Here is a 25,174-nt window from a genome sequence, read left to right on the forward strand (position 1 = left end):
TATTCGGGCAACCAAAAGCTCTTGCCAGGTTGCCCCTCCGGCAACCACTTTTAAAAGTTAACGTTGAGCCCTGGACGAACAGTAAAACAGATGGAAGTATCCGAATTTATGAGTTAAACTGTGATGCTGCACTCTCCACACTCTGAACTCTCCCAACGTGATAGCTGATGTGTGGTGAGCGCTCTGGTGCATCACCCAGGTGGGTCCTACACATCAGTGGTTGAGTTCCCTCCCCCTCCCTCCCCTCATATGTGAAGCGCTTTGAGTGTCTAGAAAGGCACTATATAAATCAAATCAATTATTATTAATAAGAGAGTGCTGATCTCATCTTAGATATTTGAGTTATTGTATCTTGAATCTTAACTCTCTCGCTCTCTTTCTTCCCCCATCTTTTGTTCATCAATCCAAAGTGGAAGAACGTTCCCTCTCCCCATTGGTGTGACCCCCACTTTCACACAGCCAATCGTGAAACCGCCGCTGCTGATGATGCCTCCTATGCCTCCTGTCCCTCCTGCCCCTCCTGCCCCTCCTCCAATGACCCATAAAGTCGCCAGCGTCCCACATCACTCCTCCTACAAAGCCCCGACTGACCGCATCTTCTACATGGCACACACCTGCCAGCCGGCCTGTCTGAATCGCATCCGGCCCACAAGGCCAGACAAACACAGAGGAAAGAACCCTCTCCTTACCCCGTTACTGTACGACTTCAGACGCATGACGGGACGGCGCAAAGTCAACCGCAAGGTAGGCCTCACCAACAGCAGAGGACTGCTCTCTGTGGCGGGATGGAGACAGGAGGAGTGGACTTAGCACTCCTTGTAGTTAGGACTTGTAGTTTCCTTACCTCATACTAAAGGCTTTGGTTGTAATTAGGGATGGGTATTTTGAATACATTTCCATAATCGAAATTCGGAAAAATGTACGATCAATTATCGATATTATAATAATTATATATATGTATATATGTATATATATATACCGTATATATATATATATTCAAGATTCAAGATTCAAGATTTTTATTGTCACTCCATGGTACAAGTATCACGTGTGAAATTCTTGTGCTCTGGACTCCGTTTACGACATAGTACAAATAGGCAACAAGCAATGAGCAATAGGCAATAAGAAATAGGCATCAATAAGCAATACTAAGCAGCAATAGGCAATAAGGCAGAATAGCGATAAGACAAGTCAGTGGCTTATTCATTGCACATAGGTGCACATGTCATGTGCATACGTTAGACGTGTTCAGACATTTTAAATTCGACGTATTTGACATACAGTGCAAATAGCATGTACCTTATTAAACATACAATTAAACATTAGGCATTGTGCATACGTTAAGACGTGTTCAGACATTTTAAATTCGACGTATTTGACATACAGGTGCAAATAGCATGTACCTTGTTAAACATACAATTAAACATTAGGCATACATAATGGTAGCAGCTGCAGTACGGTACATATATATATGGTATATATATATATATACCATATACCATATACGGTATATATATATATATATATTAGGGCTGTCAATCTCCCTCTATAATCAAATTCGAATTTCAGTGCTTTATACATTTTAATATTCGAATTATATTCGAATATTTTAATAAATTTTTAATTGAATTAAAAAAAAAAAAAAAAAAAAAATTGGTCTGAGTGAATTGTTGTCTTCTCTTATGTTATGTTCTGATTCTAAATATAGCTGAATCTTTGGGTTTGTCCAAGTAAAACTTTTTCTAAGCATTTTACCAAATGTAGATGGAAAAGTGAATGGTGGATGAATATTCAAAATAATATTAGGTTTATCACAAATAGTCCAGCAATGATGTTTATTTAAGAAAACATGTTCCTTGTACAATGTACATACATTCATTGCATTAGAAAATAGGTCAGATAACCAGAGCTTAGTTAATATTCATCAGTGATGTATTGGTGCTGTCTGAAATGCTAAAATAAAATAATTGATAATAAAAAAAGACACAGCCTTTGTTTGAGCTCCTTATCAATAAACAAATAAGTAAACTTTGCCAAAACAACAATGAGCCATGAACAAAAAAAAATCAGTCACGTATTGCACTTAAGAGCTACATGTTTACATTCAGTATAGCAGCTTCAACAGTCAACTTCAGTTAACAATGAATGAACATACATTTTAAGAGCTACAGGTAGGTTTACATCAGTATAGCAGCTTCAACAGTCAACTTCAGTTAACACTCTTTTCTTCAAGTATGTTGTCAGAACTTGTCACTGTTCTAGTGTTCTAAAAAAAAAAAAAAAAAAAATCGTTAAAAAAAAAAAAAAAATCGAATTTCGTTCATAATTATTAAATTCGAATAATATTCGAATATCAAAATTCGTTTCAACAGCCCTAATATATATATATATATATATATATATATATATATATATATATATATATTTATAAAACGGCTCTCTCAAATCAAGCAATCTGATTGGTTCACAGCCATTGTATAAATCCAGTAACCCACTCCAATAACCCATGGCCATGGGTTATTGAGTTGCCATGGCAACTCTCTTACTAAAAGGCTTTGGTTACCTCAAATGACAATGTAGAAAAAACAAATGGCGGAGACAGCTGTCAGATCCTTGTGAATCGATCTTCACTTATAACTTTACTAATACTTCGCAGAAAATTATGTTTTGTACAAGAATAGGCTAATGTCTTCTTTGCAAAAAAAAAGGCTGTTAACCCCGCATTTAACCCCGTAACGTTAGTTGGTGTCGGGCTTTGCAGAAAAGCTCTCAGCTTCTCAGCAAGCGCTGAGAATGCAGCGCTGCGCTCGAGCTGCGTGTCGGGCTTTCCAGAAAGCTCTCAGCTTCTCAGCAAGCGCCAGGATTGGCCAATGTCAACTTCAGTCTCCAGAACGATCCAATCAAATCACCCGCACGTTCTTGCGGTCCCGCCTTACAGTAGTGTTTCAACTGACTATCAGAATGACATGCCAGTCGGACTTATAGTATTATTATTATTATTATATTATCATACTTGGAAAACGTTTTATAAAAGCAATATAGCACTCGAGCAGCGTGTGTTGTTGCATATATCCCGCTGCTCAGCTGTTATCCCACGAGGCCGCACAGCTGAGCAGCGGGGATAATATTTGCCACAACACACTGGCTCTCATGCTATATTGCTTAAATATACAACTGTATATACCCCATTGCCACCGCGTCTATGACGAGTCAGAATGTATGAATGTATGCCTATTTAACTTAGAGCCTTAGGAGGTGGTGACTAGTGTCCACTCATAAACAACAAAGTGAAGTGACTCCAGCTAGGGTTGCCAACTTTTTGAAATGGAAATAAGGAACGGGGGGCGGTCAGTAGTGGACTTATATTAACAATCAGATTACTGCAATTGCTTCAACTTCAACCATTTACCTATTATTTTTAACACAAGCAAACAAACAAACCTGAATTTGATCCGTTTTTGCATTTTTGCACATAGCCTGTTCCTAGATTATCATTCAAGAATTTTATTTGGGTGTTCCGGTAATGCAACTTCGCATCTACTCAATCAATTTTCTTTTAACAGTGCAAACAGCAACGTTACATATTATTTTGAATAGAACAAATCTGGTATTATGAAAGTTTAAATCATTAGTGCAAAAACATTTTAGATGTACTAAAATGTACGATCTACTTTCGGTTCTATCAAAGCCTTTATTTTTTGTATTGAGTGATACACTACTAAAACACTCATATCGTATTATATCAGAAGTGTTCATTTTGTGTTCACAATAGTGATGTCAGTTAGATTTGGTTACATCTGCCTTTCTTACTGTCATGTTACTGGCAAAGCTGTTCGAATTTTGCATTGGGGTCCGAGTTCTATTGAAGTGAATGGGCAGGCATGGGAAGTCTGTCCCACTATAAACCATTATGTGTCGTTCCACTTTATTGAAAATGTTCCCACCTGATTAAAGAAAAGACATTATGTGATGTTGACTGATGTTTTTATGTATTGCATCAAATATTACATGTTTTCTTTAATCAGGTGGAAGCATTTTTCAATCAAAAGTGAAAGGACACACGTATTATAGTTTATAAAGGGACTGACTTACCCTGCAATTTAACGTTAGCTCCCATTAGCCACCGTAACGTTAACCGGAGGGTTTTTTATATGGATTACGCCAGCTCTGGGAGTATGAAGTTCGTTGAATGTGGGGATATTTGGTCACAAGAAGTGGTTTGCTGCTTGCCGAGTGGGGAGGCTACGCCTGCTGAAGCTATGTTCAGCAAAACAGTCTGTCGTTAATGTGTCCGACCAGTCGGCTGTATTCAGCATCGTTGGTTCCGCACCGTCGGTTTAACATAATAGACATCGGCGTGCAAACAATTGTGCGAATTGACAAAAATATGCGCGATTCTCGCAATCCCGCGCTGAATTTTAAGCCCTGCAATGTAAATAGCTTACTCAATGTGCTGTCGTCAGAGTTTAGTTGAATCTAGCAACGCTGATCGAGCTTCTCATTGGTCGTGACTCGTGACTCACAACAATCAATGGGGTAGTTGAACGTAGCATAACACCACAAAGGCTGAGGGGCAGAGCAGCAGCGGCTGCGGAGTTTCTCGCCCAATACAAATAGCCATTTACTCTTTGCACTGCATTGTTTGTTGTTGGTGACAGTTGGCAACCCTAAGTCCAGCGTCCAGCCTAAGGATTCTTGTTTAGGAAGATGAGCACTCAGGAAGATGAGACACGAACGCACGTTAACGAATGTTAACCAGGCTCGGATGTACGCTGTTCAAGTGGTGGATCATTGTGGCCGTATTGTACTTATACACGGCATCGCAGTGCTTGCAGTGAGCAAATTAGTCTTTTCACTCGAAATGGTCCGAAACAAATCTCCGCTTTGCTGTCTTCATTTCCACTTCCGCTTAATTTCCGCTGGCTGCTGAGTGCTGATTTCAAAATAGATCCATGCCCCACCCCCGTAGTTTTCTGTCTCCTAAAACTAGTTAGATTGCGCCCTCACCTGGTTGCGACCACATAGTGAAATACATTCTTTCAGCACATCTTTTTTTTTTTTATATATATAATGTATATTTCCCCAGATTTTTCATCCCATTTCTATCCCCCATTAGTGCTAATTTTAATTTATTTATCCTGGTTGCTGCTCCACCCTCTGACGATCTTGGGAGAGCCGAAACTGACTCCATGCTTCCTCCGAGACATGGGCAGTTAGCCAGCCGCTTCTTTTCACCTGACAGGGGAAGCTTCACCGGTAGGACATAGCACGTGGGAGGATCACGCTATTCCAACGAGTTCCCCTCCCTCCGAACAGGCGCCCCTAACGACCAGAGGAGGCACCACCTCAGCGACCAGGATATTGCATGTTTTGGTGTGGGGTTCCTATATGAAGGAAACCCCCAGGGGGCACGGGGAGAACATGCAAACTCCACACAGAAAGTTCCCTTTTGACGACCCCACCCGTGCGGTGGGCACTCGAGGACATGTGGACGGGCACGCACTCCTTCAGTGCTCACAGCGTCCCAGGTGGTTATCGAACCCAGGACCTTCTAGCTGTGAGGCGACAGCGCTGACCACTGTGCCACCATGCCCCCCATTCAGCACATCTATTTGATTTTTTTTTTTAAACGATAAAAATTCCACATGATCACGTGATTCCTTAACTCATTGAGTGCCAGCCACTTTTGGAGAACGGACGCTCCCAGTGCCAGAGTTTCAGAGCGTTTTCAGTGATTTCTCGAGGCCCACAGAATATTGTGTGATATTACTATGTAAACACCGAACACGCACAAAGAACGATGAGACTCTCTTCTATCATCTGCAAAAAAAAGTTTATTGATACCATTTTCGGTTCTTTAGTTTTCTTTAGCCGGAGAAGATAGGCTGTTTTGAGCAAAAAGACAGGTTTCAAATTATAAGCTGAGATATTCAGCCTTTTGTGAAATGAAGCATTTCAAGCACATTCACTGACTCTAGCTAATATTTTCTGATGTAGTGACGTGGTGTAGTTGTGTGGTGCCTGCGTGCCCCACCCCCCTCTCCCCCCCTCAGCTGCAAACTCCTCCCCACACTAACACACAGCCTACACGCACCCAGTCTATTTTCGGAGCGCTTCGTTTTTGTGCGCCGGGCGGCTCCCAGCGTGACACGGAAATGCCAAACCAGACTGCAGGGAAAGGTTTGGCCCTTCGGCGTCGGGTGCTGCCTTTCTGGTGGGTAATCGTGTGGAGAAACTATATGCAGACAGACAGAGGCAGAGGAGCTCAGTTGTGGGCGCGGATGGCTTTTTCCATGGGGGCGGGGAGGAACTTGAACTGGTGTCTGAGTTCAAATACCTCGGGGTAATGTTAGACTCTACCCTAACTTTCAAAAAACATGTAAAAAAGGTTGCTAACACAATTAAGTTCAACCTTCAAAACTTTAAACAAATCAGACCTTATCTGACAGTAGGGGCCGCCAAATCTTATCTCCAATGTATGATACTATCACATATTGAGTACTGCTTCACAAACTGGTCTTGCACAGGAGTAACGATCCTCAAACCCATTGAACAGTTATATAAAAGTGCACTGAAGGTTTTTGACAGAAAACCCTACTCATATCACCACTGTAACATCCTCAGTAAGTATCATTTTCTAAGTTTTGTCAACTTTAAAGTTTTTAAACAGGTTGGTATTGTCTATAAGACCTTACATGGACTTTGCCCGCCCCCCCTGAGGGAATTCATAAAACGGAAGCCTGACACAGGACTCAACACTCGGGCTTTCGCCAGAGGGGACTGTGTAGTACCACACCGGACAACTGCCTTCGGCAAAAACACCCTCTCAGTCCAGGGCTGCCAAATCTGGAATTCGCTACCTCAAACTATAAGAAACTGTCTGTCATTCCCATCTTTCAAACACAACGTAAAAAAATGGATTTTAAATAGCCAAATCTGCGACCATGTGTAAATTGTACTGTAGTGCTCTTGTTTTGCTTGCTCTGTTATGCTTCTTGTTTTTGTTTTGTCTTGTCTTATTAACCTAGTTTAGTTCACTTTGGTTTACTTTAGTTTCTGATCCGTTTTGGTTTTGTTATTGCTCATGTTGTTTTTTGTATTGTTCTGTTTAGTTCTGTCCTGGTGCTGCCTCTGTCGTTTTTCTGTCTCTCTGTGGGGACTACGGATGTAATTTAGCATTCTTGCTAACTCCGGCTTATTTACGTTGCCTTGTGTAATGTTCATGAATATGCACTGTCCCGTCCAAATAAACAAATAAAGTAAAGTAAAGTAAAGGATTGACTGCGGTTCGCAGACAACGTCAGCTGCAGACAGAGCAATCTATATGGCTCTGGCTGCAGCATGCATCGGTTTCTCTTTGATCACGGCTTTTTCCTCCTGTTTTCCGGACCTTTCTGTAATCTGGAGAGCACTGTCGCCACCTAATGAGTCCGTAAAATAGGTTATCCACCTTCAATAGCTCCCATATTTGTACAGGAGATGCCTGAGGCTTTGATCCACGTCCCACCGTCAAAAAACGCAATTGACGAACATACTCGTCCTTGGCACTCTACGTTACTAAACGAAATGACGAACATACTCGTCCTTGGCACTCTACGTTACTAAACGAAATGACGAACATACTCGTCCATGGCACTCAATGAGTTAATGATCAATTATCGATTTTCGATTATTGATGCCCATCCCTAGTTGCAATCGCTTTGAAATAGAAGTGTAGTGTTTTAAGCTTTCACTTTCTTTTCCCATAACAACAACATAATGCAGCCCTTTTCTGTGTGTTTTTTTCTCCTCAGATGTCCTTCCACGTGATCTACAAAGCTCCATGTGGGCTTTGCCTACGTAACATGGCGGAGATCCAACACTACCTTTTCCAGACGCGCTGTGATTTTATTTTCCTAGAGATGTTCTGTCTGGACCCCTATGTGCTGGTGGACCGGCCCTTCCTGCCACAGAGGCCCTACTACTACATTCCAGACATCACTGCTGGAAAGGAGGATATCCCACTGTCGTGTGTTAATGAGATCGATGGCACCCCACCTCCTAACGTAGCCTACAGTAAGGATCACATAGAGATCACATAGAGATCATAGAGCCTACAGTAAGGATCACATAGTGATGTTAATAAAGGAGAGATCCATTTGGACTAGTGCATCTATGTCTATCCATCCTTCACTACCCAGAGGAAATTCAATTGTCACCATAGAAACACACATTTAACACGCAATAAACAAGATGAAAACTTAGACTAAAACTACAAAACACAAGTAATGCATTATTTGCTGCCTTGTACAATCGCTCAAATATTGATTGATTGATTGATTGACTTTATTTGGTGAATGTCAACAAAACAGGGCACAAATACAGAAACAGACAATCACCGAGGATAAAAACACAATAAAGCCATAGGCTTATTTCCATTGCGGTCCTCATGAACATAAAACATAAAAGACACATACATGAGGCACGGATGGGTATCACCGTCAACACTCAAATTAAGATTAGTAACATTATTACTAGTTTGAAGAGTAATAAAGGCACACTTCAATATTATACAATACATAAACATTTGTTGTTATATGTAAGGAATTTACAGACATAAAAACACATACAAACAACAAGAAGAAAAAAAAGGGGGGGGGGGCGGAGGGGGGGATGTGGCGGGGGCGGGGTGGGGGGTTTAGGGAGGGAGGACTAGCTCGTCAACAAAACACAAGTGGCTATGCTGTCAATACAGCTCCAGAAGGATGTATCTGAGGAAAGGGGGGGGGGGGGGATGCAAGAGAGCTATAGGGGGTAACAAGGCGGGGGTTTGCGTCGGGGCCTGGATGGGGTGGGATGTGCATGTGTGCGTGTGTGTTTGTGAGTGTGTAAATGTGTGCCCGGAGTGTCCAAATTGTATATAAAATATTGACATATTACATAGTTATCTCAGTAAATGCTGCCCCCCTGCTGCCATCACTGTAGGGGACTGATCCATTTGTGTCTCCTCTCATCTTCCCAGGTAAGGAGCGCATCCCTGAGGATGGAGTATACATCAACAATAGTACAGACTTCCTGGTTGGATGTGACTGCACTGACGGCTGTAGAGACAAGTTAGTCGGGTTGATCACCTTTAACCCCTCAACATTCACCTCTCTCCCAGTGTTAATTCTATGAAGACATTTCTCTGTTTTCATTACAGGTCCAAATGCTCTTGCCACCAGCTGACCCTTCAGGCTACAGGTTGTACTCCAGGAGCACAGATCAACACAAATGCTGGATTTTTGCATAAACGACTAGAGGAGTGCCTGCCCACAGGGTCAGACATTTATGCCTGTGCAACATGAGCAGTCTCTCACACGCACGCACGCACACACACACCAAAGCATATCCCACTCCTGGTCTGCTCTACCTGCTGTCACCCCTGAAAAAAGAATTAGTGTTGAACATGAAGAAGCTTATTCTGCAGATGTCTTGTCTAAGAAGTCATTATCTCTCTGTCTCTGCCTGTTTCTCTCTCTTGTCTTCTCCCTCTCACTCAGGATCTATGAGTGTAATAAGCGGTGCAAATGCTCCGTTCAGATGTGCACTAACCGGCTGGTGCAGCACGGCCTGCAGGTACGTCTCCAGCTCTTCAAGACCCAGAACAAAGGCTGGGGCATCCGCTGTCTGGATGATGTGGCCAAGGGCTCCTTTGTCTGCATCTACGCTGGTGAGGGCGAGGAAGAGACTTGCAGAATGGTTGGGCTTGGGGGGGAGGGGGGGTATAAAACATGCACACTAAGACCTTATTGTGTATTCATGATAAGCTTAGAGCCTGACAACTAGATTCAAGCACTTTCTCTTCTCCTTTCCCCCGCTTTACCAGGTAAGATCTTGACAGACGACTTTGCAGACAGGGAGGGACTAGAGATGGGCGATGAGTACTTTGCTAACCTGGACCATATAGAGAGTGTGGAGAACTTCAAGGAGGGCTATGAGAGTGAGGCCCACTGTTCGGACAGCGATGGGAGTGGTGTGGACATTTCCAGGATAAAAATCCAACCATCTGCCTTAGTATCGGAAGGGCGTAATCCTGTAGGGCGCCCGTCCAAGAAGTCTGATGGTGCCAAGGGCAAAGGTGAGAGATCAAGGCAGTTATTACACCTGGTTAGAATAAAAAATTTGTTTTCCTCCCTTTGATCTCCACTCCTTATTTCACTGATTGATAAAATCTAAGGCTGGTTGTTGACAACAGCTAACATCCTCCTTCCCTCCGTTGCTGTTTCTTACAGCTCGAAGATCCGACTCGTCCAATGACGAGGATGACAGAGACTCTAAGAGTGATGAAAGTGACAGCTCAGATGACACTTTTGTGAAGGAAAACCGCTACAACTCCAGCTCAGTTTGGAGGAGTTACACGACACGTGGACAGACCAAGGGCAACAAGGAAGGTGAGCTGATAGCATCTTTGGGGAGTTTAATGCAGGTTAAGAGAGTGATTAGGCTCTTTCACACACAGACCGCGGCAAAAAAGCAGTTTAGGGGTCCCGCAAAGCCCGCAGCCTCGCCACAGAAATTGCTTTCACACAGAGCCAAGCAGCACGGCCACATTCCCGTGCTGCAGTGTACTTTCAGGTGAAATCCCCTGCTCCCGGATTGAAAGGCGAGCACCACTCGCATGGTGGGCGGACTCGCCTTAATATCAAAACGCATGCATCTGCTCCTCAGACCAACTCGCCACAGACAGCTATAACCCTCTGAAGCTTATTATTATATCCGTTAATTTTACCTACCAATGTCAACATCGTTTTGAGCATAAAGCCTAACCGCACGGAGCATTCCTCCTGGCGTCCCTGCAGTCATGATTGTATAGGCTACTTTTTTTTACTTTCACTCGTGCACTTTCTTGCTACATGATGTGATTTCCCCTGTCATTTTTTTATGAATGAGCTGACCATTCGCACCTTTTCCGGCTTGCTGCAACGACGCTTTCAAATGGAGGCGGGTTGCCAGGTAACCCGGCGCTGTTACTACCTACCGTGCCGGGACAAAAGGCGTAAAACAATTATCCACCAACGCGCGTTCACGACTTTCACATCGGAGGCGCGAATCCTATTTTCCGTGCATTTTTCGGCTTTCAAGGCCGGTGTGAAAGAGCCTTTAGTCACTCCCGGTTTCCTGGAGAATCTCCCATTCAAATTGTCAAAGGACCGCCTCACCTATCTTGGCTTGACCATACCTAGAGATCCTAAACTAATATTTAAGTTAAATTTTGTTGATTTTTTCCCCCGAGACTTAAAGTCGAAGTGAACCAGAACAGAATGCACTAGCACCAGCGTCGGAGACTGGAAACAAATCTTGTCTGAGATGACAGGGTTGAGAGGCGGACCATATATGGTGTCGATGATTTGATTTGACAATTCTGGGGACTGGCTTTGGCATTGGCCAATCCTGGCGTGTTCCACCCCCAAATCGAGTGGGATTCAGCGTGTTGTCGTGCTACACGAGTGGGATCCGCCGAGTACCAGGCAGCCAGCTACTTCTGTGTGGAACGAGTGGACAATCCGATGCATGGGTGCTGCCCGCCCGAGGGGCGACCCCTGACAACCAGGCTCTCAAGCGCGCGCCATTATCGCTATTGCGGTAAATACAATATTCCTTGAATGCGAGTTTTAACGAGCCAGTTACATTTCTTTGCATTCTTAGACATTATCGTTTTTGTTTTTTGTTCATGTTTCATACAATACAAAAGTTAGTACGGTAGTTAGTTTATGGGATAGGAATTCTGCCAGATGACAGGTACTAGGCGCCATTTTCTACTTCATTTGGAAGAGAAAATCAGTGTAATCAGCGCAGTCAGCGCCGCCGATTTCGCTCGAGCATAATTTGCGCTTAAGGCTTATAAAATAACCCTTCAGCCGGAGGCGGAGCTTGCCATCTTCGGCTGTTCTGAATCTTCCCTGCTCCTCCCTACGGCTGTGCAGCAATCTCTAACACAGGGGACGACTGTCGCCAAGAGTCTTATTCTGAAGGAGTGGAAGTCCCACTCTCCACCTTCTTTTCAACTGTGGCTGGCAGACATGATTTCGGTTGTTTGTATGGAGAGACTCAGGTTCCTGAGGACCAACTCACTTTTCGACTATTTGGGACCCTTTCCTGGCCTACTTTGACGAGATTAGAAATGATGAATAACTGGCCCAGCTGATTTGTCATTTAAGCACCTTAGGCAGCTGATAGCACCATAATTGTAATGTTGGTATGTTTTTTTTTGTTTGTTTGTTTGTTTTTTGTGTGTCTGAGTTTGTTTTGCCTTTGTTCTGAAAATTGAAAATTGAAAAAAAAAATTGGGTAGAAATTTGATAGTACTACGTGACGTCAGCAAACTGTAGATTACTGTTATGAATGAAATCTTGGAAAATGAACTTTTGATGTGAAAAAGTAAAGAAATTAGATTTTTGTGATTTCTTTTGCATACATTATTAACACATTCACTGCCAGCCGTTTTTTTTTACTGTAGATAGCTTCTGCCAGAGGGTTTTTTTGAGGATTCTGGCTCATCTTTCAAGACCTGAGGATTCTTTTCTGCTAAGATTTTGTGAACACAAAATATCTAAAAAGAACTAATAGAATGTGTGCTTTCTCTGTCTAAAAGAGTTAGTTTGTAGAGTTAGTAGTTATGTAGGCATTAGCACTTGAATACAGCATGGTTTCAGCGTCTGAAAATTTAAGCTGAGATAAATAGCTTTTTGTGAAATTCGATAGAACAGTCACTTTAACCATTCATTTTTGGCATCAGTAAGACGTCAGACATCTAAACAATAGTTTTGAACAGTAATTTCCTCCATAACAGCAGGAAACACCCCTCTCCTTCAAACTCCTCCCTCCGTGTGTGTTCTTCTTGGCTGCAGCGGGCGTGTCACAAGCTCGTTTCTGTTGCTGCTGTAACCTCGCGTCACCAGGCTCACTGCTTTGCTGCTGCTCCTGTCTGCTGGCGGCCGCTGGGCAAGTCTGGATGGGCTCGCTCGTTTCTTGGAGTTTCGGTTGAGAGCTTTGATGAAGCTTTTGCGATTCTGGTCTTATTTATGCTGCGTGTTTCAAAGTGTGTTCCACCCGTAATCTATTATGCAAATTTGCAATCCCTCACCGCCAGCAATCAGCGCGAAAGCGAAAGCGTTTTCGCCAATCCATTCTACAGTATGAGAATGGTTTCATCGCGCGTTCCCCTGCAGTTTTGGCTCTGCTTTTTCTAGTTTGGAGAGCACTGTCGCCACTTAGTGGGTCGGTGGAATGGGTTGTACACGTTCGGTGGCTCCAATATTTTTATAGGAGACGTGGGGAGCGTTGATCCACGTCCCACCGTCAAATTTTTTTTTTTTTTTTTAAGCCGAGATATCTCGTCATTGGCAGTCAACCGTTGGATTTTGTAAGCCGAGATATCTCGTCAATGGCAGTGAACGTGTTAAATAGGTGCACTGCATACCCAGGTATTTGAACTAAAAGAAAAGAAAAGTCATTTTTGGGTTCAGCTCGACTTTAAACAATGCATAGAAAATTAGAAAATCCTACCTTTGTCCATGATTGGCCGTACTTTTACAGATATCTACAAATCGGGGATTATGTTCGATCCAACATTCATAACTTTGAAGCTCTCAAAAAAAATGTTTTGTTAAGCCCTCTCCACTCCAGGCACCTTATTTGTAGATGTGTGTGACTGTTTGACAGCTGCATCAGGGCCCCCACTGAGGATTAGAGAAGTGTGGCAGGAGGAACTTTGTGTTGATATATCTGAAATTATATGGGACAGGAGTCTGTCTGTGGTCCAACTCTGCTCAGTTAATAGCAGACACCAGCTCATCCAATTTAAAGTCGCTCACCGTCTTCATTATTCCAAGCATTCATTATTCCAATAAGGTTGCACAAGATTTTCCCTTCTGTCTCACAACTATGTGATAGGTGTCGGGTGTCAGAGGGCATGCTGTCCCATGCTTTTTGGTTTTGCCCTTCACTATCTGGTTTCTGGGCCAAAATATTTGATTGGTACTCTTAAGGCCTACAAAATAACCCTTCAGCCAGAGGAGGGAAACTGTAACCTGCCTTTAAAACATTTACAGTGTTTCATTTACATTCATTTTGTGAGTCCAACAGTGTGTTTGGGACATTTTTTTTCTCAACACGCCTCTCTCCATCCTGCACCAGGGAGTCAAGACAGTAAAGATGGGTTGAGTGTATCAGCACAGGCGACAGATGACCAGAACCCACCATCCATGCCGGAGGAGACGGGGAAGAGCAAAGTGGCTTCCTGGCTTACCAACCAAGGGCTCAAGAAGGCGAGTATGACCCAACCAGAAGTCTAAATTCAGTGGGTCTCAGCATTCTTGCACGTCGGCTGATCATGCACATATCTTTTGGTTGTGCCCATGTATCCAACCGTTTTGGAAAGAAGTGGACCAATTAATTTCTGAGATCCTGGCCCTGAAGGTGGACTTTTCTTTTGCATCTCTATACCTCGTAATCCTCCCTGATGGACTCGGCAGAAGTGACACATATCTTTTGAAGATACTTATAGCCGCAAGCAAGAAATCAATTACCAAATGCTGGCTACAGAAGAATCCCCCAACCATTGCCCTCTTTATCAATACAGTTAACTCTATCCTCTCAATGGAAAAGATGACCTTCTCTCTCCGACTCCAAAAAGAGAAGGGGGATAGATATTGGGAAAAATGGGAATATTACTACAACCTAGATGTCTAATAAGTTAACAGTCAACCCTTATCTTGGTCTTGTCTCTGTCTATTAGAACTTTGTTATTATTGTGAACCACCCCTGCATCTTTAATTTTACAATTTGAATTGTAAGGTCCTAGACTCCACCTGTTACATGTCTGCATAAAAATGAAAAAATTTAAGTGTAAAAAAAAAAGAAGGCGAGTATGGAGCAGAGAAAGTGTTGGAAAATGGTATATTATGCCTTGCATGCTGTTCCATAACCTTCCTCTTTTGTCTTCCATCACAGGAGTCTGGAGACGGCAAGAGGTATGTTGGAACTAGCAGGATAGCTCAAATGGATGTAGAGGTTTTTTTTATGATTGTACTTGTCCCTGACTTACACTTAGAATTAATAACTGTTGAGTTGAATGTTGTGTTTGTTTGTTGCAGTCAAGTTAAGACTGATGCAGTGAAGAAGCAGGAGGTGATGACTCTGTCTGACAGCGATGACGTTCAGACCATCAGCTCTGGATCTGAGGACAACAAGGACAGAGAGAAACTCACTCATGGTGAATAGAGGGGGGGGGGGGGTAGAGGTTGAAATGTAAAAATACTCATTTGATCTACTTAAGAGGAAATTTGAATTGCCTGGCAATACGGCCTCTACTCTGAGATGATTAGAGAAGCATGGCAGGGGAAACTTGGTATTGATTTATCTGACATTATATGGGAAAGGAGTCTGTCTGTGGTACAACTCTGCTCAGTTAATAACAGACACCAGTTGATTCAATTTAAAGTCGCTCACCGTCTACACTACTCCAAGCGCAAATTGCACAGGATCTTTCCTTCTGTCTCGCCATTGTGTGTCAGGTGTCGGAGGGCACATTGTCTCATGCCTTCTGGTTTTGCCCTTCATTAACGGGATTCTGGGCCAAAATATTTGATTGGTACTCTAAGGCCTACAAAATATCTACAGCCGGAGGCAGAACTTGCCATCTTCGGCTGCTCGGAGTCCTCTCTGAACTTCCCTACGGATGTGCAACAATCTCTGACACTGGGGACAACTGTCGCCAAAAGACTAGTCCTCCTCTTCACCTTCTTTTCAGTTGTGGCTGATGGATATGATCTCTGTTATACAGATGGAGAGACTCAGGTTCCTGACGACCAACTTGCTTGGAAGGTTCTCGGCTATATGGGACCCATTTTTGGCTTACTTCGATGAAGTTAAAGTCGAACTGAACCCGTTTGTCACGTGCATATGAGTCCGTTTCAGACTGAAAACATAGTTTGTCTAAGATGACAGGTTGAGAGGCGGGTCATAGTACAGTGTTTCCCATACATAAAGGAATTTGTGGCGGGCCACCACAAAAGGATTTGGACCGCCACAAAAAGATGTTGACCAGTGCACCTGAACGCAACATGCAAGATATCCGCTGAATAAGTGTCCAATAAATGTTCATGTCATTCTGGGCAATACTTCTGTTATAGCATTTCAGTCTGGAATATGGAATATCTTTCAATAATCTATGATTTAGCTGCTAAATTGTCAAATACCGCCATCTGCTCGCTACCCAGGCACTTATGTATGTGCTTAACCTAACTAACTTAACCTAACTAACTATCCGGTGTGCACAACATTGTCAGCCTAAACTCCGGCTGACACCCCAAAAACCTACAATCCGCTACAGAAAAATGTATATTGTTTGTTTATTAACTGGCCCCTCGCCTTCTATCATTTCACGAAAGTGACAAAGCAAGTTGAGTATCCCTGACCTATAGGGAGAAATTTAGTTTGTCATTGTAAACCCACAGCACAGTAATGATGACATGTTCTTCATAGATTTAGCCTTTTAATTTTGCTCTTAATCTTTCTCAAAGTACACCAAATTCATGCATTTTACTTTAAAAATAAAAATAAAAAAATGCGGGGGGACATGCCCCAGTCCAATTCTTTGGACTGGATTGGGCTTTGGCCAATCCTGGCGCGTTCCGCCTCTAAATCGAGTGGGATTCAGTGTGTTGTGGCGCACCCCTCGGGAAGAGCCCTTTGACGGGAGGAGTGGAGCTCAGCGAGCCACAGGCAGTCAGCTGCCTTCGTGTTGCCGAGCGGAGAGTGCAGCACGTCGGCCTGGAATCTCCGAAGTGCAACCCCTGACAACCAAGCTCTCGGATGCGCGCGCCATTATCGCTGCTGTAAATACGATATCCCTGGAATGCGCATTTTAACGAGCCAGTTACATTTCTTTGCATTCTTAGAGATGATAGTTTTTGTTTTTTGTTCATGTTTCTAACAATTGGCCAAGTTAGTAGTTAGTTTATGGGATAGGAATTCTGCCAGATGACATTTTCTACTTCATTTGGAAGAGAAAATGATCTTGAAATGAAGATTTGATTGACAGCTGCATGTCGTGATATGATTGGTTGAAATGGGGTAGAAATTTGATAGTACTAGGTGACGTCAGCAAACTGTACATTACTGTTATCAATGAGATCTTGAAAAATTAACTTTTGATGTGAAAAAGTGTGAAAAACGAAATAAATTAGATTGTTGTGATTTGTTTTGCATACATTATTAAATAGGTGCACTGCATACCCAGGTATTTGAACTAAAATAAAATAAAAGTCATTTTTGGGTTCAGCTCGACTTTAAGAATGACTAGAGACTGAGGTCAGGGGTGACGTCCGGCGAGTATCTAATGGACCCCTCACATGGGATCCCATGCATACTATCTCTTGCAAACACATAAGCACCTTACGCGGCTGGTAGCACCACGTTATAATGTTTGATATCGATGATGATTTGTTTTTTTGTTTTTTCCTCTTTTCCTGTGTCTCAGCCTGTTTGTCTTGTTCGTTTGTTGTTCTATAAAAACTGAAAATAAAATATTGGGGAAAAAAGAAATGTAAAAATTCTGCTCACTCGAATGTCACTGATTATCCCTGACCACACAGTTTTCACTTTTCTGTTGCCCTCTTTTAATCTTGTGATCTGGCTGTGCATTTCTCGCTCAGGTGCGCCTAAAAGGCAGGTAGCGGTGAAGTCGACACGTGGCATCGCCCTCAAGTCCAGCCACGCCCTGAAGTCCGGCCACAGCCTGACGGTAAAGTCAGGTATGCATGGAGGGTCAGGGGGCCAGGGGGGCAAAGGCGGGCAGCAGGGACAGCCTGGAGACAACGCTCACAAAAACACTCGGCTGTTCTTTGATGGTGAAGAGTCCTGCTACATCATCGATGCCAAGCTGGAGGGCAACCTCGGACGATACCTCAACGTAAGTGTTTTAACATATGTGTCTCTCATTTAGTCTGCCAGTGCCTATAACCATTTGCTGTCATTGAATTGAATTCTATTATTACTATCTTTTCATCTTTTAAATTGTTGTCCCTGTCTCCTCTCTACATTGCAGCATAGCTGTAGTCCTAACCTGTTTGTCCAGAATGTGTTTGTGGACACACATGACCTCCGCTTCCCCTGGGTGGCATTCTTTGCCAGCAAGTGAGTGTTGAAACACATTTTAAATTCATTATAGTGCTTATTACCTTGACGACAATTTTCATCAACCTCAGAGGCCAGGGATCGCTGCTGGGCTTTGGGAGGCGTACTGTTTCAGTTGTCTCTGGGCCAGCTAACTGGTGTTAGAAATGGGATATTCTCTATTATTTTGTTGTAATTGTTGTAAATTAAACTAAATTAACTAAATTGTTCCCATGACTCAAAGAGAACCTTTTACTGGTGTTGGATCCCGAGACCAAAACAACTAAATAAACACTTCTGCATGACTTGTACCAATAAGTCATACAGAAGCATACTGCTGTTAATTAAATTTTGATTGGTCAATTCCGTGATTACGTCCGCGATTCCGTGAACGTGGATTTCATATGGCTCTACCCTTTTCCGTAGCCCCGTTGCTTTCCCTCACCACGCCCCTTCCCACCACCAACACCCTGTAGCCACTCCTCTCCCCCTACACAACCCTCAAATCCCGACTCTCTACAACCTTCCTATCCCTACTAGCTATGGTCCCCCTTCCTTGATGGAACAGATGGACATTTGGCCACAGTGACCTTGAACTTTGACCTTTGTCCACCAAAATCTAACCAGTTCATCCTTGAGTTCAAGTGGATGTTTGAGCCAAATTTGAAGAAATTCCCTCAGCGATCACATGCTCATGAGCATGAAACAGGAGGTTGTGAGGTCACAGTGACCTTGAACTTTGACTTTTGACCACCAAAATCTAATCAGTTCATCCTTGAGTCCAAGTGGACAATTGGGCCAAATTTGAAGAATTCCCTCAAGGCGTTCCCGAGATATCGCGTTAACAAGCATGACACTGCTCGTGAGGTCACAGTGACCTTGAATTTTGACCTTTGACCACCAAAATCTAATCAGTTCATCTGACACTCCGCCGATTTTCAATGCTGACTTATTTTGTACATAATCTCACACATATCCAAAAGTGTCAACAGTTTTGCAGACATTCATTTAGTTTGACAGTTATTGGGATTTGATGTGAGTTCAGGTGTGGACCAGTGATGTCATTCATGCACAAATGCCATCACTGGTCCACACCTTAACTCAAATAAACTCTCCGTAACTGTCAAACTAAATTAATGTCTGCAACACTCTTTATACTTTTCAGATACAGTATGTGAGATTATTGTGCAAAATAAATCAGCATTGAAAATCGGTGGTGTCCCTGTCCAAGTGGATGTTTGAGCCAAATTTGAAGAAATTCCATCAAGGCTGAGATATCACGTTAACGAGAATCAGACGGACGGACGGATGGACACCCCGAAACCATAAGCATAAGGCCTCCGGCCACGGCTGTCGCCGGGCTGCCCCCCACCCCCTTGCCCGCTACATGGCCTCGCCCGCAGCTCGGCTGCTGCGTGGCCTCGCCTGCTGTATTGGCATGCGCAGCGCACAATATACCCTTTTCACGGGGGCCATTTTATGCCGAAAAAGGGAGAATAACCACAGGTGCAAGCAAAACACTAATGAGGGTTTCCAAATTCCAATCATGGAAGTTTGAAACCCTCATTAGTGTTTTGCTTGCACCTGTGTTTACCCTGCCTTTTTGACACACAATGGCCCCCGTGAGAAGGGTCTATTGCCCAACTTTGCATCACTGATGACATCACTGTCACTGAAGATGTCACATTGGCTATGACATCATCAGTGCCTATGACATCATCAGTGATGTCATAAGATGATTTTGGTCAATGACGTCACTGATGATGTCATAGACATTGTGACATCAGTGATGTCATCAGTGACATCATTATTGACCAAAATCGTCTTATGACATCGGCATTGTGACATCAGTGGGACAAAAATTCAAGATTCAAGATTTTTATTGTCACTCCATGGTACAAGTATCACGTGTGAAATTCTTGTGCTGTGGACTCCGTTTACAACATAGTACAAATACAACAGGGCATATGAGTGCAAAAACAACAAGAGACACAACAACCATAGGTGCACATGTCATGTGCATACTTTAGACGTACTTAAACATTTTAAATTCGGCATATTTGACATACAGGTGCAAATAGCATATTCCTTATTAAACATACAATTAAACTCGGCGTTTTAAATTCGGCGTATTTGACATACAGGTGCAAATAGCATATTCCTTATTAAACATACAATTAAACATTAGACATACGTAATGGTAGCAGCTACAGTACGGTACAGCACGGCTACTACACTATTTGTGTATGTTAAGGAGTCTCGTGGCCTGCGGGAAGAAACTGTTCCTCAAGCGATTTGTGCGCACCGCTGTGGCACCGCTGTTTGTACAAATTGAATCAGACAAACAGAACCCACTTACTCAATTTTATATGAAGATGATGTAGTAATACATTAGTTTTATTGTACACCTTACATTTCGTCGCTGTCAGGGGCGAAAACTCGGATCTCCAAAACAGCAACTTTTCAGGAAGTTAAACAACCTGTGTGCTCTTAAAATACACCACGTCATCAATGTTGGCACGTCTTCATTATAGTCAATTTCCCGCTGGATGTGTCATTACATTATTAATATCTTACCTGAATAAGCTCAAATGATGTTACAGGATTATCAGTCCGAGTTTGAGGCACTTTCTCCCGGCTGAGCGTGGCCGCAACCCTTATGGAGCGCGCTACCGCCGGAGCAGCAGCAGCGGAGCTCCCAGGCCGAGAAAGGGGCTCTGTCATGGGGATGAGAAGCATCTCACCAACACAAACATTCTCATCAGAAACCACTTCGATTTGCATAGTTTAAATTGAGTTTGCAGCCTAGGGATAACTCAAACACATTTTATTGATCTATTTACGTCAGAGGAAGCCAGGATTAAACAAAACGATATCAGAAATACACGGCCCGTCTCCCGTGTGTCTTTTCCAGGTATAGAGTCCTGCCTGGTGGGTTCAGATGGAGGTAGGGGAGGAACTTTGAGCGACAGTTTGAGGGCGAATGGTGTTACGAGAATTACTCACAAGATTGGTTTAACGCTGTTCCATTGGTTAAATTGTGTAAAACCCACACAGAGACGTGAAGGGTGACCAGTGGCATTGATTTATGACAAAAAATAAAAATGTGAAAAATTGACATTCGAGGTCCCGCCCCGACAGCGACAATTTGATCGATTCTATCAATTCCATTATTACAAGGAGTCATAATCGACTCCAAAAAAGTGGAATCAATCCTCCATCCCTACTGTAAATATAATCAGGCTCTTGTTCTCCACTGACTGGCCTGCTGGTGTCTTTGTGCAGACGTATCCGGGCCGGTACCGAGCTGACCTGGGACTACAACTATGAGGTGGGCAGTGTGGAGGGCAAGGAGCTGCTGTGCTGCTGCGGATCCACCGAATGCAGAGGAAGACTGCTGTGATCAGTCCCTCTGCTGTACCTCTGTGCTGTCTTCTCTCAGTCCTGCACAGAATAGGAGAGCAAAAAAGACGTGTTCTTTCTAGTTGATTGTCGTTTTCTCTTAGGCTTGATTCACACAGACTCCACCCCTCCATATTGTCCCCCGCACTCCAGTAGAATTCCCCCAAACTACTGTATCAATGAACTATCTCTTTAGAGTTGGGGCGTATTATCAGATATTTGACCAATCTGTGAATAAATTCCTTACCAAAAAAAGAAATCTTCACTAAAGTTTGTAAAGGTGTCTCTTAACAATCACCCACATTTGGGCAATTCTATGTGATCTCCTTTTGAGAGCTAATGTAATAACGGAATGTTTTTCACTTCCGTTCACTGAGCTTCCCCTGAAACTGTTTGGAGTCCCCCGGGGGAGGCCTGCCTCCCACTTTGAAAACCTCTGGCCTACAGGCTTTTAAAAACCTCTTTCCCTGCTTCTCTTGTACATATGCTTGTATTGAGGGGGGGGGGGGCAGAAGTGGGGGGGTTGGATGGTGGTTGTGAGACAGTCCACACACCGCCGTACTATACTGTAGCTGCTCTGCCCGCAGCAGGTGCTGTGTCCTGTTGTAGTCTGTCTGAAACGGCTCTTAATTGTGAGACAATACATTCACCTCACCTTCTCTGTCTGTGTTAAGGGCAGAGAATATGACAAAACCTCCATTTGCCTCAGCCGATGCATTCTCTCTTCTCGTCTGTTTTTGTTTCACATGGGTCCATCGCTAGAAGGAGCCTTTCAACACTGTAATCTCGTTTTTTAAGGTGACATTGTGCGTCATGAGTGTATTACTTTGTTGCCCTTTTTATATTTGTATGCATTTCATTGAAGTTACAACTGTATCCTTATTATCTTAATAAAATGTCCTCTTAATGAACCATGGGTTGAGAAAATGCTCTTCTGTGAAACAATATTTAGCTAATTTCATAGACAACTAATGTATGTTATTGATAAGCTTGTGATGTAATATAAGGAATGAAAACTCATAGGAGAGCGCTTTATCAAATGAAAAGGTACCAATGCTTGTCTGGTTACTCTGTAGTCAGCAACAGCTGGAGAAGACACTGAGCAGCCTGCACTGAACCATCCTGCTGCTCCATAAGAGAACATAAGATATCACCAACGAACCCTAACTGTAATACAACAACAAAATATATGCAGGGCTTGCAAATGCTCAATCTTCCATATTATCGAGACGAGATCACCAGATTTAGCAGACTATATCTTTACAGTTAGAGCAACAAAAAAATGTTTTCACCACTGATCTGCACACCATCCATCCACAGCTCCCTTCCTCCCCCTTTTCTGTTCTAGTTTGAGGGAGTTGATTTTGCTGCTGATCATCCATATGTGATTAAATTCTGGTTGGCCCAAACCGGTGACTTCCTAGAGAGGGTGAGAAGCAGATGCTAAGACCCACCTTGCCTCCTTTCAGATGAGGGTGGAAATGAGAGATTTCAAGGACATTCTGTAGGTCAGTCATAGTGATATCTGTGAAGTTGTCTTCCCTTTCACTTCAACCTTTTTTTAACATGTGGAGACTGAGAGGGAGTGACAGCGGCAGAAGGAGAGATGGAGAATGGAAAGGGAACATGAGGGAGACATGGGGAGAAAGTGGAACAGAACATCAACACAAGCACACACAGACACTGACGGTCTCTCACTTTCCACTGTGTCAGACTGCAGCCGACTACTACTCTCCAGTGAAGCCATGGTGCTGCCCCAGCAAGAGACTGGCCTGCCTGTGGAGGAGCCTGGGCCGCCAACAGAGGAGGTAACCCCAGTGTCTTTGCCCACGGCCCCTCACCATCTGGGGCAGAGGAGCGTGAAATACGTAAAAAGAGTCCAAGGGTAGAGGTACATGTTTTTGTGTTTTCTCCCCAATTGTTTTGGCCAATTCCCCTTGCTGCCCCAGTCGCTACTCCCTGCCGAACTGGGGAGAGCCGTAGACACACACATGCCTCTGATACATCTGCAGTTGCCAGCCACTTCTTTTCACCTGACGGCGGGTAGCTTCACCGGCAGGATGTAGCACGTGGGGAGGATCACGCTATTGCCACCACCACCAGTTTCTCTTCCGCCCCGAACAGGCGCCCCCACCCGACCAGAGGAGGTGCTAGTGCAGTGACCAGGACACATACCCTCATTCCGGCTTCCCACCCGCAGACACAGCCAATCGTGCGCCTGTATGGACGCCTGACCAAGCCGGAGGCCACATGGGGGCATGAACCGGCGACCGTCGTGTTGGTAGGCAGGGAATCTACCGGAAAAAAATCTGGTGAATTTAAGTATACAGTAATTCATTTTTTGTCACGTCTCCTCTCCTCGGACGTCCTGATATCACCGTGTTGGTATCGTTCCCGGACCATCATTTTTCCCTAGTAATGGCCGGGATGACCACGCTCCGAACTAATTTGATTGGTCGCTGCAACTGCTTCTTCCTGAAAACGTGTGGCAAGTAAAAAAAAATGATTGATGAATTAAGATTAGGGTTAGGGTGTGAAAAAAGTGCAGCTCAGGGTGTGTTCATTCCTGTGGCTTAATGGCTAAGGTGCTTGGGTTCGACGGGTTCAATTCCTGGTTGAACCACACACATTTTTATAGTACATTAGGTTTAGGCAAGTACAACAATTTAGATAGGGTTAGGGTTTGGTTATGATCATGGTTAGATAAGAAAACCCTAACCCTAATCTTAACCACATCTTTTTTACTTGCCGCACGTTTTCAGTGACCAATCAAATGAGTTCGGGGCGTGGTCATCCCGGCCCATACTAGGGAAAAATGATGGTCCAGCAACGATACCAACACGGTGATATCAGGACGTGCCGTCTCCTCCCCACTATGTGCCTGCTCCAGAGGTGAGGAGGAGGAAGAGGCAGCTGACCTTCGTCAACCTAGAGACACAGGTGTCGCGGGACGTGCTGCATCAGCAGATCCACGACCCTTGTACTGAGACAAAGCATCCGCTTCTCCTCCTGCCTCCTTCGCACAGGATGCTCCCACCCTCTGACCTCACAAGTCCAAGTCAAGTCTCAAGTCTCTTTGCATGAGCTGCATGCCATCCGGTCTGCTTAGAACACTGCATAGCTAAAACTAAGGAATTCAAAGCTTGTACTGTATGATCCTCACTCTTTTATCTATTAGCATACAGTATCAGCAGTGATTAGATGACATTAGTAGAGATGTCCTTAATGTTAATGCACACAAAAAAAAAGAGAAAAGATTGTTCACAAGTCCCAAACCACAAGTCCAAGCAAGTCAAGTCTCAAGTCTTTGAGGATGAGTCTCAAGTCAAGTCACTGTTCGGGTGACTTAAGTGCGACTGAAATCTAAGTCCCAAGTCCAAGTTCCCATCTCTGTCCTCAACAAACCCTGCATCTGTCAGTAACACTTCTGTCTAATGTACATTGTACAGCCATGCACCCTCCAGACCAGTCAGTAACTGTATTCTGTTACAGTTTAAAGTAGTATTCAGAATTCAGTTACTGTCTTCAAAAATAGATTACTTTAAGGGATTACTTTTTTTTTTTTTTTTTTTTTTTTACCTTTATTTATACAGGGGGAGTCTCACTGAGAGCAATGCTCTCTTTTTCAGGAGTG

At 43.6% G+C, this 25,174-nt stretch overlaps 1 protein-coding gene across 2 annotated transcripts in view; it reads left to right on the forward strand.

Annotated features, from left to right (window-relative positions):
- The window catches only part of setdb1b (SET domain bifurcated histone lysine methyltransferase 1b), a 51,522-nt gene extending 29,077 nt beyond the window's left edge, over window positions 1–22,445 (forward strand). For both annotated transcript variants that reach the window (XM_083640155.1, XM_083640156.1), the window contains 13 exons: window positions 411–744; window positions 7,794–8,055; window positions 9,002–9,092; window positions 9,182–9,298; window positions 9,522–9,691; window positions 9,848–10,099; window positions 10,254–10,412; window positions 14,158–14,288; window positions 14,974–14,993; window positions 15,117–15,235; window positions 17,679–17,935; window positions 18,071–18,159; window positions 21,424–22,445. In XM_083640155.1, the coding sequence (XP_083496281.1) occupies window positions 411–744; window positions 7,794–8,055; window positions 9,002–9,092; window positions 9,182–9,298; window positions 9,522–9,691; window positions 9,848–10,099; window positions 10,254–10,412; window positions 14,158–14,288; window positions 14,974–14,993; window positions 15,117–15,235; window positions 17,679–17,935; window positions 18,071–18,159; window positions 21,424–21,541 (2,119 nt within the window). In that variant the 3' untranslated portion in view covers window positions 21,542–22,445. The remainder of the gene's footprint in view (window positions 1–410; window positions 745–7,793; window positions 8,056–9,001; window positions 9,093–9,181; window positions 9,299–9,521; window positions 9,692–9,847; window positions 10,100–10,253; window positions 10,413–14,157; window positions 14,289–14,973; window positions 14,994–15,116; window positions 15,236–17,678; window positions 17,936–18,070; window positions 18,160–21,423) is intronic.
- Window positions 22,446–25,174: the final 2,729 nt, after the last annotated feature.

The sequence above is a fragment of the Poromitra crassiceps genome, assembly GCF_964638095.1.
Source record: "Poromitra crassiceps genome assembly, chromosome: 1".
Taxonomy (NCBI): Eukaryota; Metazoa; Chordata; class Actinopteri; order Beryciformes; family Melamphaidae; genus Poromitra; species Poromitra crassiceps.